We start from the raw sequence: 18,201 nt of genomic DNA, 5'->3' as shown, positions 1-18,201 counted from the left end.
GCTAATCTGCTGTGGTGCCCAAAAGCAAAAGGAACAAGGCGAAAAGTAATTTGGGTAATTAAAAGCTGCACTTGCCCTGATGCTCATCCCGGTGTCCGAGCTTGGGGCTACTCGAGTGACTTTTGTAATTAATTTTTTAGCCCACGTTGTCTTTGAGACGATTTATTTGGGGCCGCGTCCCGTCCCCTAGAGCTCCAATTTTACATTCTAACTTAACGTAATTTTCTTAAACCCTACCGGCGCCCATGAGGGATAGAAACGCGTAAATCAGATGATTAATGAAGTAACGATGGGCTGAAACTCTCGTAAAGCTGCTGGCCGATGTAGGAGGATTTGCGAATAGAGAAATTCCAGCACAGAAAAACTTATTTAGAATTCACACGGGAAGTGTCACCTCCACCGTTGCACCCCCGTAAACTGGGGCTTATGAAGAATTTCGTAAAAGGCAATGAACAAAAATGGAGATGTTTTCGAATACCTTCGCTAGTTTGCAAGATTAAATGAAGCTAAGATCAAGGAAGGTATATTCGTCGGTCTTCAAATGAAAAATTTATTTAAAGATAATAACTTTGACTCTATTTTAGAAGGTAAAGAAAAAAAAGCTTGGGACGATTATCGCCTTGTGGCAAAAAACTCCTTAAGAAATAAAAGGGCAGACAACTTTACTGAACTGTGTAAAACAATATGTTATCATCATACCAAGAACTGGGCTGCAACATGTCCCTGAAAATCCACTTTTTACATTCTCGTTTGGACGTTTTTCCTGACAACCATGGGGCGTTTAGTGACGAACCTAGGGCTTCCATCAAAACATCGCAACGATGGAAAAACGATGACAGGGCAACAGATGGAACGTTTTCATGTTAGCGGACTATTTCTGGGCTGCTTATCGAGATGTTCCAGTATCAGAATACAAAAGGACAACGCAAAAACTATGTCGCAATTCTGCAAATTAGTAGAGAAATGTATGATATTTATTAACTTGTGCATCAAAATGGGATATTTGTTTCCTACAAAGCTGAAGCTTATATTTAAATGTTATTATTATTTTTACATTCAGCATGGGTAAATTAATAAAAAAACTACTTTACGTCGGAGATTCTTCCTTAAAGTCCCACTTTTTAGACCACTGTAATTCGTCACACGAATAGCTCAAGCGCGTTTACTTGGGTCAAAGTATCATTGGTACCGTTTACACCGGTCAAAAACATCCGGAAGCTGTTTGACAAATAACCTGCGTCCGTTCAGTGATAAACAGGCCTTGGTTTACATCGGTCAAAGACGTGCGTTTGAAACATTAATGATATAATTTTTTTCAAATGAACCAGCTAACATTGATAGGCGCTTACATTAGGAACGTTGGAAAATATGACTGATATGTGACTCTCCCAATCGATGAAAAAAAAACAGTTATTTTAGAAAAGTGATTTCGTTTACTGAGGTTAAAATGTTGGGCAAAGCCATTTTAAAATTGCTCCAAAATCTTCTCAATATTCCTGAAAAATTACCCCGTTTACATCGGCCGAAGACGTCCACACATCTTTTGATAAAAGAGTGCGTTTACTTGGGATCGAGAGATTGTAAAAAATAATTTTCAAATTTTTTTTTAGTAAAACAAGCTTTAAAATTAATTAGACAGCTTGAACCCTATCGGTCATCTTGATGGAAAGAATGGCGTTAATCAGAAGATTAATGAACAATGCAACTAAGCAGCTGATTGGCTGTGACCGTGCACAACGGGGGCGTAAAATTTGGGGTTTCACAGTCATCCCGAATTAATTTCTGTGGTTTCGGTCATCAAACCACCTGAAGAATGCTTTTTGCAATATTTCCTTAAGAGTCTGCACCATAATCTCAAATTAGGGAGGTTAATCGGGTGTGAGAGCCAGTAGTGAGTAAACTGGCACGTGTTTATTTTCTTTGAGACCTGAAGGCATATTCAGAGGCGTTATACAAGGATGAAGCGCATATTAAACGAGGCCCTTCGGCGATCAATTCATTAGGAAATGCAATAGATGCCTGATTTTCTCATGCATATTTTAGGCCTAAGACAATTAAATGCAGGGCTTGTTTTGAGGGCAAAACGATCTGTTATGGAGAAATTTCGTTATGGATTAGAATTATCGAATAGTCTGTGTGTGAAAAAACCTAAAGGCAGCTTATTGATGTAGTACCTACCAACACACACGTCCTCTCGCAATCAGATCCCCTGGAGAAAACCAATATATTTTCTTCTTATTCCCAACAATTAAGTTTTCTCGTAATGTAATCGGTAGGAAGCGAGCGTGTAACCTGGTAGTTAAGTAATTATGTGCATTTTCTTATAACGAAAATTGCACCTCACCGCGGGTGACTGCCATCGTACCGAACCCGCATCTGCCGCTACCTGAATTCGTATCTGGTACCACAGGCGAAATGACGTACCTCTTCTTTTTTTCTTACTGAGTCCTTATATAGATCTAAAAAAAAATAGCGTCTATGATGATTGAATCGTGGAAATCTTTATGGCCCCTTCAATCACTCTGAGGTACTTACCGGTGAGTACCTGGGGGGTAAACTATAAAATTCACATGCTAAACTTTTTAACCCCAGGTTCAATCGCTCAGCTAAAATAAGTGTTTTTCGCCTATACATATAATGGCTTATAGCGGAGTCTTAACGTTAGGCAATAGTGTCCAGACCTGCATTGGTTGCCTTCCAGTATCCAGTGAGAGAAGCAAAATGTTATATTTGTTTGAGCGCCACGGCCCTGCGGTCTTGCTAAATCGCGATCTAGGCTGACAAAATTTAGCAAAAACCTGTTCAAAAAAGGTAAATTTCAAAAATAAACTTCCAAAACATGCATTTTTTCAAAAGCTTGTTTAAAGATATCAAACCTAAGAGGAGTTCTTTTCCATCAATATGGCTTTCTAGAACCGCTGAGAAATATCTTTCTTTAGGTTTCTTTAGCCAATGTGAACTATGACATTTTTCATAATGGGTGTCTGTATTTATTTAAGCCACCTAAAATATAAAAATTGTTAGTGATTTTTTGCAAAATTTTGCAAAAGTGATGTTACTCTTCGAAGTTCAAACAGGAAATTATTCATAATTTTTGGGGACCATCTTTAATCAGAAATCGCCTTTTGTATATTTACATAAACCGTTCTCGATCGACTGGGAAGGTCAACAATCAGTGATTTTTTGTTCGAATTTTTTTGACTGATGTAAACGGGTTCATTATCAATGGTTTTTTGGCCAATTTGGAGACTCAACTGTCTATGATTTTTTTAAACGTCGTTTAATGATTTTGACTGGGTCATTTTTCAAAGAATTTTCGAACGATTTTGTTCGATACAAAGAGATAATTATCACTATTTTTAATTCACCCAATAAAGCCTCCAGTTAACCGACGTAAATGGGACAATTATCTAAAATTTATTAACACGCTTTGACATTTTTTATCGATTTAAACAGGCCTAAAGGCCTATTCACAAGGTTAATTATCAACAATCTTGTGACTTATTCAAATATGGAATATATACGGGTTTTAAGCAGCTTCTTGATGATTGTGAGTGGGTTCGTTCCGGACACCTTTAGTCGAGGGAAACTGAGATATTTTTATCGGCCAATTTTTGCATATGCTTTCTGATGTAAACCGGCGCAATGCATTTTCAGACTAGAAATCCTCTGGTTCTTAGTAATTCAAGGTCCAGACATAGGGTTGGGAATTGGAACATTCCCTGGAATGAAGCTAAAACGGGCCACGGTCCTGGACATTGAAGAAGGCAAGTGTATTTTAACGCAATTCTTTGTTCCTGGGAGACATGTTATGGGGCCCGATTTGCCCCTATTCAGAGTTAAGAAGTCTCCCACATACTACCAGATGACATTAACTTACATTTAACAACATTGTGAACTAGTCTTGACTCTGCGGATTAAACCAGAAAAATGGTGGAATACCCAAGGCCGATAGGTATCTCGCCTGATGAAGCCATTGTCTTGGGGAGTTGTCAGCGTGGGCACATTAACCACGAATAAAATAAATTTTATTGATCAAGATAAGCCAACGTGGTGGTGATCTTCGGCACTAAAAGTCTTTTTCGAAATAAAGAAATCGGTTTCGTATCGATACCGGCCATGCCGAAGGTGTCAAATTTATGCACTCATACCTTATAAACATCTTTGGAGCTGCACCCTTTAACTCTGCATTCCCATCGAGTCTTTAAGTGTTATTTCCCCGGTCACGAGATATACAGGATTTTATGTAATTTGTGTTCGAAAAACCAATCATTATCGATCTAGAGAGAAAAAAACTCGCAGTGGCACCCGTGGCTTTCGGGACCAATTTGTTCTTGGGAAACCACAAAAGGTCGCGTTTAATTTAACTTAAATAACATAATTTCGGTCGGATTTGGGCAAATTGTTCTAATTTAAATTCTTCTAAGAAGTACTCGATTGCCACCGACTCAGTGGCCCGCTCACGGTTCAATTTGAGGCTGGGTTATATAATGGGAATCATCATCTGCACGCACTCATGAAAACACAAATTATGATTTTGTGTAACTTTTATTTAAGTCTTAGACCTTAACAATAATCACTATTCATTTACAATGTAAAATTACTAATTTCATAGTTGTTACCAAAGAGGTTTGTTTCCCAGCATTGCAAGTTAGCGTGCCTAATGCCAAGTTTTTTACACAAATATCGTCTTAACAGCATAAAAATGTCTTTTTATACATAATAATAAATATTACACTGTATACACGCAATAAATAGAGTTCTATCGGTAAAGGTTTGTAGGTTTTTTGCTGGGCTGCTCGGCCCGAAACCAGTGCCGGAAGCTGGGAAATATCAATGAATCAAGCAAAAACCACCATTTCGAGGCCAGCAATCGAGCAAAAAACTCTATGAGGGTTGACATAGAGGCGCAGACCAATGCTGCTTTACCTCACTTTAAGAGTATTTTACAAGGTTTTTCTTTGGAAAACATGGCTGGACTGGTATCACTACACATCGGTCCAAATTCGATGGAATCTTGGGTTTTCTCCACATATTGATGGAAATTATGCCCTAAAGTACTTAAGCTAAATTGTGAGAGAAAAATTATCTACATTCTTGCTTGCAGGACCATATGGAATGTCAATTCCGTCCGCGACTTCGGACATTCTAGAGCAAGTTCTTTACAGCAGTAAGAAGACGAAAAATTCTCGTGCATCCTAGTGATATGCAAAAAGTGGATATGTTATAAGCACAGGAACTTAGAGGCGGCTGTTTTCTTCTGGGAGGAATTTCCGACTTTTGAATGGATTAAACTACTCTTTTACACAAAGAGGATGGGTTCTTTTGTGGAGGCAAAAGAGAGCCTCATCTACCACGAGTGGAAGAGGATGGATGGAGAGCGGAGAGGGCTCATTCGTGGAATTTCGGCGCCAGTTTCACTATTCCTCGTATTATCTTGATTTAGGTTTTCAGCACTTAATCGGGCAGCTGTAATGAATTTTTGTACATGGGGACCGAATTAGATTAAGGCCAAAGAAATCAAATCTGAAATTATTTTTGTTCTATTTATTTTCTCCTTTTGTATTATCATCAATTAAACTGTTTTTAGATAAATTGAGTAAAAAGGGGCATGAGGGATTTTTTACAGTATAAACTTCGTGTAAACATTTTAGTTTTTTAGGGATTTTGTCTCTTCCAGATTCAAAGAAAACCCACCAATCCCATAACCGAATTTGGATCACCCTGTGCATGGCGTCTATGTCAACCAAACTATCATAAAATCATAATCAAATGCAACTCTTTTCAATTAAGCATTAAGGTGCACTCAATATTTTGGAAACATTTTAATTGTATGGAGAAAGACTTGAATTTTTATACATATTCATTTGAAACCCACGGAAAGAAGAGAATGCTTTCCTTTAATGTTGATGAACTATAGGACTTTTGATCTAGACAAAATTTACAGTATTTACACTTGTGATAGTACGGTTCCAATTGCATAATCACACATCGATTGCGTCATCTACAGCAAGTGTGGCATTCTTACGAGCTGTGAGACTTTTCAAATATAAAAGGAACATTTTAAGGAATACGTCCGAAATTCCTAAAAAAAATCTCATTCAAATCCAAATACACAGAAACATGATTTTTCTACGATTGCTGTGAAAATAAAAAGAAAATCAAAATATACAGGGTGGACCATTTTATATAATTGCGGGTAAAATGGTCGAATCTTTGAGGAACGTTTTAAAACCGTTCTGAATACTTAATGTCGAATTCATCAGAAGAAATTTCTGTGCAGACTTACACAAATTAAAGGCCCCAACTGAAAGCTCAGAAAATCAAGTAGATGTAATTTTCGTTAAATTCTGATAAAGTGAGAGTGATTCCTAAAATTACAAAAAACATTGAACAGTTCGAATTAGTATTATTTTTTTTTGTTTCTCATCGTTTTTACGCTCACAATTCATATTCAAGGATTCGTTTTTTTTTTGTTCAGAATTTAAACATTTTAGCACACATTTAATATTTTTGACGGTTTTTTGGCTTTCCATTTTCTTTATTTCGTCGTTTAAGTCACGAACTGCAATCATAAAAGATTTAATTTCCACTAAAATTTGATAAATGTTTACATTTTCATTCCTGCAAAAATCCATTTTATGTCCGGAATTTAGAATTTTTTTACTTTTTAGAACACGAAATAAAACCACGTAAACTACAGTTCTAATGCCAATTTGGTATTTTTGAGGTAGTTTTGATTTTTTGTTCACCGAATTAAAATCACCCAATTTGATTTTCCGAGCGAATGTGTCAAAACTTTGAGACAAAATGAATCCATAAAATTTGTAATTTTTAACTCGAATTTTCGACATTCCGCAGCTGCATTCTAACCACATAATTTGGTTTTCTGCAGGAAATTTCGAATTTTTGGCGTTCTAAATAATCAAGTAATCGAACGGAATATATAATTCAGGCATAAATTTAAGGAAGGAAGTTAATTTACATATTCTAAAATGATTTTTATGTCTACACATCTACAAATTATGTCTGCACCTTCCGTTAAAAAAAATTGTAAATTTAAATAACTTTCTCCTATTGTCCGCACATACATAAGAACACTGTATGTCCACCGAAAATCACAGAATATCAGTGTGCAAAGTGAGCTTTTGACACCCTAATCATTGAGCCTCTTTTAAATTTTCTGCAGTAATAGAAAAATGCTGGTATGACTTACGGCAAATATCTTTCGCCCTCACGAGTTAAATGCCATTTTCTGCCCTAGTTGCATTGGAAATCTCTCTCTTATCGGACGCACGAAATTTCACTCTTACACACCCATACTAGACTCTACAACTTTTATTACACACTCACTCTCTGTCATGCATGGTCAGCTGAAGCGGTTGCTGACTCTCCTTCGGACTGGAATCCACTACATCCACTGGACTCGAAGACTCGGACTTCCTCCCTCGATCGTCGAAATCGGACTCGTCGTCGTTAACATTAATCTCCTCGTCCGACTCGGACTCGTACTCGTGTAACCCTCGCGCACCCTCGTGCGCTAACAAGGAGCCTGGCACCAGGGCCTTGAAAGCGCTATTTTCGCCGCCCATTTGCAGCAATAGGGGCCCGGTCCCGGGCCCTAGGGGTGACGTAAGGGGCGAGCCAGGGTCGGAACTTTTGTAATGGGGCGAGGGCGTCAGTCGGGTTCCGAAAAGCGTCGACGAGGGCGCGCTTGTTGGGTGCGTCCCCGACGGAGAGGACTGTTTTAGGAGGTTCATGCGCTGGTGGCGCCGCCATTTGGCTCGTCTGTTGGAAAACCAAACCTGCGTTAATTGGTGAGATTAGTGCGGGAAGTTGGAGACGGACCGCTGCATAAGTTTCATTCAGATGTTGAGTGGAGTTTATACTGCGGTTGAGCTTTAGATTTGGCCTAATTGAGGATATAATCGTATCGTTTAGTTCTAAATGTTGCCGTGGCAGCAGTAGTACCAGGGACTTGGACGTGTAATTTGGAAACTAAAACTACCAAGGGAGCGCTGCGAAATGTAAACAAACCGAGAATGTCGGGGAAGAAGTCATGACGTCAATATACACACGTATATGTTAATCGAACCAAACAACCAAGTAACAAATAAATGATAACCTCATTATATCAACTTTAATGGTCAGATTTATGCGCATTTGTTGTATTTTATCTACTGGGATTGATCATTGGATTTCTCAATACACTTCTCACTCCAAGAAGTGACGTGTAGCGATAGGTAACACAGACAAGTGGCCGAGTATGGTCAAAATTATAGATGAACGTAAGGTATGATTAACGTACCATATAAAACGTAAACTTAGACAAAGACATGGGTACCTTTATAGATCGCGGTAGTTGTTAACGTAAGCTTGCCGTACAAAGTTGTGCAATGAACTGCTACTCTCACGTAACGTAATTGGTAAGCACTGGCTACATCTGACCAATAAAAATTTAGTATTTACTCATGGGTTTATACTGTCGACAGAAAACACATGTTTATTGTTTATACCATCGCTGATTATTTTGTTTTTGCTCATTAGTTGTTCGTTGGCACTAGTAAATTAAATAACAACTTTTTCTGCTACCGTGCTTAATTGGTACTTTCTCGCACGCATTTGCGTGTATATGTAAATCATCATAGTGCGGAAAAGATTTTTCCCGTACTCGTGTTATATTTTTTTTAGTATCAATTTTGCCTTATTTTTTGTTTCTTACACTTATCAAGCTGTTTCCTTCCTCTTTAGTAAACAAATAAAGAAGCGTTGTTATTTCTTTCCGGTATTAGAAATACATAATATTGTTCGTAACTCACGTGGAAAGTGTCTTTCCCGCCCTCAACTGCCTGCCTGGCCTTCACTTCCGGTCATTCGGCCATCAGTTTCCGCACGTGTTAGGACAATAACTATTGTTTACTTCACTTTCCTAAATCTGTTTTATCCCTTATGCGTCACTAATTTTTTTCCAAAAAATTGAAATAAAACGACAATGAACGACTGCACATGCTTATTTACTATTATTATGGCAAAATTCAAGTTATCGTATGATCTTAATCGTAAGTCCTTTGTAAAATTCTTACAATTTTTACATGGAATTGAATCAGTAATTAACATCAACTCTTAAGTTGGGAATCTGATACAATCAATATCAAAGATAATCCCAAAGACATCTGAACATTAAATTATTCCTGATCACTAATTAGCGAGTCCGGTCCTGGCTCAACACAATTAATCAGACAATGAGTCGATTTTCAGCCGGTTAATTTCCAAGATGAACTAATAATGCTTGCCAAAGTTTTTCAAACGCCGAAAACCCATTGTGAATTGTTATCGGAACAAATTGTGAATGAGTTAGCGTTAGAACTATGATACAATTTGATATCCTGTTTACGCAAAAAGCCCGATAATTAATTGGATTAATTAACATTACCTGCACACGCGCCTCTGACAAGGAAGTCTTGGATGCCAGTCGCTCCCTTGTTGAAACACACGGATAGTGGCTTTTCTCGAATTCCTTCTCCAACTCTTCCAGCTGGTCCGGACTGAAAGTAGTCCTATTCCTCCTTAAAAAAATTAGTAAATCATCAAACTTCCATAACCCACAAATTGTATCATTTACCTAAACTTAGGCTGCTCAGAACTATCCAGACTAGAATCGTCCTTGTCAAAGCCACCAGGAGGGGAGTTTAACAGGCTGTGATCTTGGTGAGGGGACCCGCTGGAGGAGGGACTGCCCCCCATCACCGCAGGATTGTTAGCACCCGGAGGTTGCAACCCCAAAGGCCCGTTGGGCCATAAGGGCGAGTGCCAAGGAAAAGCCGCAGTGGCGTATGGATGAGGAGGGTACAGTCCATATCCCGCCGCGCGGGCGAATTCTGCAGCAGCCCGTTCTGCAGCTCTATTCCTGAGGATTCGGTTGATGCTACTCACTGAGGGAGCAGTGGCGTTCGTGCACACGCCTGAAATTTTTATAGAAAAATTAGTTTGACCCTGATATGTAAGGCGAAACGGGGGAAATCCAATTTATATGGGTTTGCAAATCCGTTTAAACGTGTATAATGCGTTAAATCAGTGAGCTTCAAACTGTATAGGGCTTCTAATTTAGAATCGAGTAAAATGTGGATGAGTGTATGCACTTTCAGCTATGCAGGAGATTTAAAAATTAAGTGACAAAAATCATTTACGAGCCTCATTAGGGTATAGAGTGGCCCATTTTGGATGTTTTTTCCGGGTATATAGCTTATCAATGCAGATAGGAGAATAGCGGTTTTTGCGAACGTTGTCCATTTTTTTCAAACTGACACTGATACGTGACGTTTTCGAATTCGCTTCCCTATTCAATTTCTAAAAAATTAAAAAATGTTATCTAGATTGTTACGTTAGGTAGAATTCGACGGTGTCACTCGTTTTCTTGAATATCGATGATTTACCTACAATAAATAAAATTGAATAAAACTTAAAAATAAAAAAAAGGTTTTTGATAGTTGTGGATAGGTTATATACGACACGCTGAAATGATTTTAATTTTATTTTTATATTATTTCTGATTTTATCTTATGTGTTGTATACACCGAGCTGTAGCTAACAAATATGAAGCCTGACACGAACTAACCTGAACAGCTGAGCATCGGCGTTCACAAATTCTCTTAGTGTAGCAACTGCGCATGAGCATTATTTGATTAATCGACGGTGGAAAATCGTTTCGACCTTTTGCGAAGTTCTCTCAGCCCGCTGAGAAGCTTCACTTTCGACGTATTGTGAGGGATTGATGCTCTCCGTATATTATATAATAAGTATGTGGATGCAACAGCATGAAAAATACTATTTTTTGATATAAGCTTAAGAGTCTTAGATGGTGTCGTTCAAGATGGGGGATGGACGCTATTTTTTTAAATAATATTTAAAAATTATATCAAATGGAGAGGAAGAAAAAATGACGTGACGTGAAAGTAATTTATCGTAAAGAAATGAACATTTTTAGAGTTTATGGTGAGAGGAGGGGGAACGTCAGCGTTTTCGGAGCCGTTTTCCTCCTCCAAGAGCAATTTCCCACGATTGAATGGGATATGATGCGCTCGTTCATGAAGAGGTGAGACATTTGTGGAGAGAAAAAGGGCCCAAGTGGAGTGAAAACGGGTAACTTGGGAAGCGAAAAGTGCCCCTAAGGATCTAATCCTCAGGGCTCCGCCTCCACGCTCGCTTTACGTCGAGTATGTCCTGCTCCTTATTCCGAACTTTCTTTCTCCAACAAGTGGTTTCCAAAGCGAGCACCCTGTATACCAAAAATACCGATGCGTACCAAAATGCGCTTTGTTTACGTTACAAAATCCATTTTCTCGGCGTTAATTTACGAGAAAGAATTAACATAATTCGTCGATAAAAATTAATTTAACTGGCATAAACGCGCAATAAAATGCAGAAAATTATTTACAAACGTAGAAATACCCATTCGGAACGAGATCAATTAAATAAATTGGTCTCAATTACCTGGATATATGTAAGTACAAATACCCGTTTTTGTAATTGCTTCGCGTTTTTTGTCTCGCTCATATTTATTGCCGGGTATCAATATTTAATATCTTCGCTGTCATGCGATATGAGGTTCTAACCGGGAGATAGACAAAGTCAGAATAACCTCATCGTCTCGTTTTATTTAATTGTAGCGGGTTGCGTGTAGAGACACCTCAGTTCCAAATAAATTAAAAAAAAAAAAACAAAAAAAATACAGAACGTTTTCGCCTGGAGAAACTGTCCGGTAATTACGGAAAAATTAGTTTCAGAGAAATAGAAACGCCGCCTTTTCACTTCACTTACATGGTTCCGTGCGTGTAGATCTTGGTTCCGATAACTTCGACAAGGCATAATAATCGCATAGGTACGTGCATGGAAGGGCGTGGCCCCGACACAAAGTTCCTAGACCATATTCTACGCCACTGACACCTAACCAAGGGGACATCCCACATTTAAAAGCGGTTTGTTTCCCTTCTTGACCGAGAGGACCATAATTAGGGTTCGTTTGCGGTGAAACGGGCAACAGTCCGACACGCCATGACAGAGTTAGGCATCCCTAACAATAACCGAACAACTTAACCATTGTCATTTCGTCGATGTTTCGAAATATTTTGCGGTTATTTTTTACGTGCTATGTGTCTCTGTTCACACGCAGAAGGTTCCAAAACGTAAAATTAGCCGCAGCGTACTTTAAACATGTTATACCGCAAATCGTAATTGTTCGAGCAAGACACGTTCAATACCGAACTCCCAAGACAACAATAAAACCTGATATGTGCAAAAATCTTATAAATGTCACGTCACATGAAAGCCATCGTCTTACTACAGGGTGTTAATAAAAATAACGGGTGTCAAATAACAGCTAACAAAATAACACATGACTCAAATGTCCTGCGTCGTAGACCTTCTTCATTTTGGACTATCTCTTAACAGAGTAGCGACATTAACGGCCACAAAAAATATATAAAGAATTCGTATCGGGTGATCTCGGAGGCCGTGCATGCGGCCTGTTCGTCCTATTGACCGATTAGAGTCGTGGTCGTCCAGAAATGGACGCGCCACTATACCAAATTGTGACGGTACACTGTCGTGCACGAGCCGCATTTTTATCCGGTCTCCGAATCGACATATTCTAAATGTTCAGCAAGATCCTTCTTAAAAAACTTTTGGTCCCGTTTGCCATCAAGTTTTTATGAAGGGATGCAAAGTCCCATGAAATGATCGTTGATAATTCCGACGCACACGTTGAGAGAACCTCGTAGTTGGTGATGAGTTTCTATAAGAACATGCGCATGATTTGCAGCCTGAATAAGCCTTATGTAAAAATTGATGATGGCGTTACGTGAAAACGAAGTTTCCTACGTGCAAGGGGCATTATCAAGGGTATTTAAGAGGGCTATTTATTTAGTATGCGGCTAAGTGCCAAAAGTCGCATCTGAGGCACCCTCCATCGGTGAAAAAAACTGAGCGAATATTTAAATTTCCCTTCATTAACTATCTCCGCAAGTCGTCCAAAATGAATGTGAAGAATTTCTGCGAAAACCAACATCGCTCTCCCGTTGGGGCGGCGAGCAAGAACCACCTCGAGGTTCAGTTAGTGAATGAGGGAAAAAGTCACTGCTAAACATGATTTTTATTAGCAAATTCTACTCTGAACGAGCACAGTTGAACTGGAAACAACCTGCATTCTACCGGATGTAATAAATTCTACATTGATGATCTCCATAATTGGAAATCTTTATAAGCGGTCGTTTGAATTATTCGTAGCATAAAGGTTCTCAATTTGGTCGCCTTAGCCCAAGGAGAGAGCTGACAGGTTTCCATGATTACACAGCCAACGTAACGATATCAAGGACAATAAAGTTTCCTTCTTCCAAGGTTCTCATAAAGTTTTAAGTGAGTGTCTTTCATAACAAACGCTTGTAGATAAACTCCAACAATTCTCGCCTTTCACACTTTGACGATGTTTGATTTCAATAATCAATATGCGCAATTCGTCATTTCCCGTCACGATCCCGAACATATTGTTACGAAAGAGATAACAAATCGGTCGAATTACAGAGATATATGCATCGCCATCAACTCATGGGCAGTCTTTCAGATGATTGAAAACGTATATTTATTACCATGAAGTCTTCATAATTACGAGAAGCAACGATTTATGGATGCTTCATATGCGGCCGGTCGTCTATAGGGGCGAAACGAGATATTGTTTGTGAATTTTTGCATTGATTGCTGATGAAGTCAGTTACTCCACAAGTAAACGAGACTTACCCTCGGATATGAGCCTTTCCCGGATTTCCCAGGCGAAGATGGTCGGATTCTCCCTCTTGTACTGCTCAATCTTGGAAACGACCGCAGGAGTCGCAACTTTGGGTTTGCTGCCTCCAATAAGACCGGGAGGTCTCAAGGTACCTGAAACCAAACGAAGTTTCTTCTGAGAATGGAAGAGAATCGGGAGGCAATTAACCGAATTTCGATTAAGAAAAAAAGCCTGAAAAGTTTCACGCGCCTAATAGAATTCTTGCTGGTGACGTCTCCGTGACTAAACGACCGTATTCAATCTCCCGAGATCTTGACAAATGATGCTGCGATGATGGGCTACTTTTCTGCCCATCTCTGGGCGTGTGCTTTGTATAGTTGCGATGTTTGCTTTATATATCTCGTTTGTTTTAACATTGCACTAACTTACTATGAGAAGTTTCAAAAATAGTCAGTTCACAGAGAGAGGTTCGAACCGGTCTTGCCCTTAAAAGCTCCTCTGGGATAAAACTCATGTGTAAAAGCACGCATGATCTCCTCTAGAAGGTCAAACGTTTTGCGGTTAGACAGAAGAGTTAGAGAATTTTTAGTCTCATCAGTTCGATCGGCTCTTTTTCGGAATACTTTCACCACGAAATATATTTATTTCGATTTTTGGGAGTCTCGAAGCTATATAGGAGGTTTCCTCTATTAAATTCCTCCGAACAAAATGGCTGAAAGCGCGCATTGCAAAACCACGTAAGTTTTACAATACAGTTTTTCGGTTTAATGAAACGCCATGGGTTCGGTGAACATCTCCATTGCGATCTTGGAGCCTTCGAAAAACGTTTTTCGCAACTTCCGTTTTCGACACTAAATCACAGAAAACAGGTACCAAAGCAACCCCGTGTTCCAGGAACTAAAATAGATTTTACTAAACGGTTTGTGTGGCGATAAAAAGCACTTGGAGACGATTAATTTGAGTTATTTTTAGCTTCTCACGTTCCTGAGATATCGGCGTTCGAAGTTTGGAAAATGGCAGAAAATGGGCTTCCCCGGCACTCTTGCCCGAAAGCTGAGACTCATACATTTCTGTGGGATTGTTACCACGAAGGAATAGGGAGCAGCCTCGATATTCCAAGTTGATCTTAGACTAAAGAGGGTTTCAAATGTGGCTGCCTTCCGTTGTCCGATTCCATTAAATGAGCAGGCCAAATTCCGGGAATCTCTCTTTGATTTTAAATAGATCAGACATTTTGCTAAGCTTATAAACCAGCAACAGCCCTCCTATTGTTTAGCCAATCCACCGATCGAAACCTAAAGTTCATCGATTCCTAAACCATTGAAAAACCAACCACACAAAAACCGAGCGCAAACTAATTTCCCATATGAGTTTTCCCTTTGAATGGGGTTCGAATTTTACGCGGAAAGGAAATTGTTTTGCTTTTATTTTCGCGCAAAAATTGCTTTCGTTTAATTTAATTCTTGACGGGCCGCTTCTCCCATGATTTATGATGAACTTTTGACAATGTAAATGGAAACGTGAGGACATTTTGCCTAAAAACTGGGGAGAATAAATAACAGTGTTAAGGAACTAATGAGACAACTTATGTCCGATTATGCAAGTGGTTCGTCGTGAAACGTCGGCTTCCGGTCGGTTCCGTTGTGTTTTAATTTGTAGCCTCGTTTGTAAACGCCCTGTCTAATTAGTGTTATCAGCTTTTTAAATGACCATGTGGCCTATGGACGACCAAATGGCGCAGTTAGTGAATTCGCAAGCAAGGCTTCGCTTGGAGTTCAGCAAATGGGACATTTTCAGATTTAAACAGAACCCAGACACGAAGCTGGTGGCTTTTCACCTTTCCGTGTTAAACCGACACGAACCGCGTCGTTTGCCTATGACTTTCATGGAAGCGAACAATGGACCTTCTATTGTGTCGGCCTGTATTTAAATTAAATTATAAAAAATTAGTCCGTAAAATGGTGCATTTCCATGGAAATTTGTATGCATTTCGGTCCGCCTATTGTGACACTGCGACGTCGCTTTAATTATACGGGAAGTTGGCAATTCCTGAACCAGCAATTTGGCTTATTATTGACACGAGAACGCAATTTTTCTCTTGCGCGATTTAAATAATTGTTGTCTATAACTCGACTTTTTTGTTTTTTCTTTTTAATCCCAACCCCCAAATGCAGAAAAAACACCGTCCATTAATCATCGATTTATCTGACTGAGGAGCTGTTAATCGATCTGGATCGAGAGTGTGCGTCCGCAAAAACCTGAGATATTAATCTAAAATCGCCGATGCCCAATTAGCATCGACCAGAAATCACGGGATTAAGTCGCGGCCCTATCATTTATTACGATTTATACCAATAAATTCTCATAACCGGGACCGTGTCGTTTCACCAACAATTAACCACCGATTTATGGGTCTATTCTGGCCCTCGATAACGACAAAATGCACGGTAAGGCGCTTCCAGAATGATTTTTCTGATACTTCAACGGCCCACGGGGTTTTGTTAATGTTAAAACGTGGTTAATCGCACAACGAAGGAGAAGAACCAGGTTGGTCTACATGCATAAAAACACATTTTTCAAATCATCCAGCACCAAACGGCTGGTGACAGTAAAACCGATAAAAAAGGCTTTTAAATTTGATGTTAATTTTCGAAAACATGGTATCCACCAATTTGGTAAATCTCCATTTTCTCGAAAATTGTTGGAGATTTCGGCTTTCAATGCCATTCGCTTTTTTATTTAAAAATCTTCAAATTTCATATTTTTCCTATAAAAACGTTAAGGAAGTGAAATAGAAAAAAATTTGGTTACTTTTTAAACACTCCCCCCCTATACTACTCGCCTTTAAAAAAACAATGGCAATTTATTTAGAGATTAAAAAAATACACAAAATGTTGTAACAAAGTACAAAATTTCATTAATTTATCCAGAAACGTTGCGAAAATGAGAATAAAAAAATCCCCAGGCACCAATTTTTCCCACCCTGTATATCCGAAACAAAGCACCTTTCGATATATTTTTATATGAAGATTTTATCATATTTTGAGACCTAGATTACGCGATTAACTTTATAGCACTATGTTCAGAGACACCTCGTATGGCAAATCACTATCATAGTATTCGCAAATCTGTTTAATAGAAGTTTTCCTTATATTACACAGTTGTACCAGTTGTGCGAAACTTCCGTTAAAACACCCAGTATACATATTTCGATATTTTAATATTAAACGAAACTGTTTAGATATTTAAAATTCAGAGCTGGATTTCCATGGTTACGAAGCCAACACATTGACGTCAAAGGCAATAAAATCCATCAATAATATTTTCTCACATGCTGACAGATTCAAGTCACATATACAGGGTGGCCAAAACTGTAGAGTTCTATGGAAACTTTGCGAGTTAGAAGTTATGTGAACTTCGGAGCCTGCGTCATTGGGTTATTAGCTATTGCCGTCACTTAAAATTTATAACAATCACTTATCGGTGAGCTTTTTGTCTCTAAACAATGAACTATATTTCATTCGCGAATAGTAATTTTCATTGTAATATGTACTTAACATCAAGGTAACATTTTTCTAAACAGAAATGATCTCAATCGTAACTAAAATTAAAATAATAATAATAAAAAAGGAGACCCTCAAGAACCTGAGGATCAAAGCATTAGTTTACATCTTCATTACTACAACTTCTTCACGTCTCTGAAATGAAAATGCCGTTTATAAAATTTTTAATCCAACGTTTCGTCTTGTGTGCGTCCCTCATCAAACTAAACTTCTGAATGCTGTCAGTTGTAGACGTTGGTTATGTCAGTTATTAATTCGATATGTCAACAAGACATAACCTGACATGATGCACCACATTTTACGACATCTCCTTACATTTTGACCACCAGAAGGCGCGCCGAGGTTTTAAATTTCCTATAACGCTGTTCGCTTAATTTTGCCTGTTGATTAAACTCTTTCTCCTTGTTGTCATAGTGGTATTAGAACAACAATACAAAGGTAATTGTTGGATCAATAGTCGGTTAAGTGTGAAACTGCCCCCCATACGTTATGGGCAATGGTTAAACAACCGTGGCTCGATTATAAGGCCTTCAACTTCAAGGTCTGGGCGTCATGCGAGCGACGCCGCACTAACAAAATGGCCGCCGTGCCTGCCTGCAAATAACTAAAATTATCGTATCACATTAAAATGCTACCGAGGATTATTATTTATTTAAAGGCGCTCCACGTTTTGTCTATAATTTCTGTCTGCTACGACTGCGCCATAATTATGATTTGTGTCTAGTATCGAGTGGTTGGGTTTACCTTTGTGCTCCAGCTCCGGCATTAGACAATGTGTTTTGTTTTAGGCCTTTTCCTCCACCACCCGATAGAATGACGTGCGATTATGCCGGGAACAATGGAACCAATTATCAGCCATGG

General features: G+C 38.8%; 1 protein-coding gene across 3 annotated transcripts in view; it reads right to left on the bottom strand.

The window, feature by feature from the left end:
- Positions 1–4,540: 4,540 nt before the first annotated feature.
- Positions 4,541–18,201, bottom strand: part of LOC136343986 (paired box protein Pax-6-like) — a 52,653-nt gene continuing 38,992 nt past the window's right edge. For 2 of the 3 annotated variants that reach the window (XM_066291013.1, XM_066291010.1), the window contains 4 exons: positions 13,789–13,929; positions 9,623–9,962; positions 9,434–9,566; positions 4,541–7,805 (listed from right to left, as the gene is read on the bottom strand). In XM_066291013.1, coding sequence (XP_066147110.1) covers positions 7,350–7,805; positions 9,434–9,566; positions 9,623–9,962; positions 13,789–13,929 — 1,070 coding nt within the window. In that variant the 3' untranslated portion in view covers positions 4,541–7,349. The remainder of the gene's footprint in view (positions 7,806–9,433; positions 9,567–9,622; positions 9,963–13,788; positions 13,930–18,201) is intronic. The other variant, XM_066291014.1, reaches the window with a different exon arrangement.

Source organism: Euwallacea fornicatus, chromosome 16 (genome assembly GCF_040115645.1).
Source record: "Euwallacea fornicatus isolate EFF26 chromosome 16, ASM4011564v1, whole genome shotgun sequence".
Classification (NCBI taxonomy): domain Eukaryota; kingdom Metazoa; phylum Arthropoda; class Insecta; order Coleoptera; family Curculionidae; genus Euwallacea; species Euwallacea fornicatus.
Note: the sequence above shows the minus strand (reverse complement) of the source record. Positions and strands in the feature narration are given on the sequence as shown.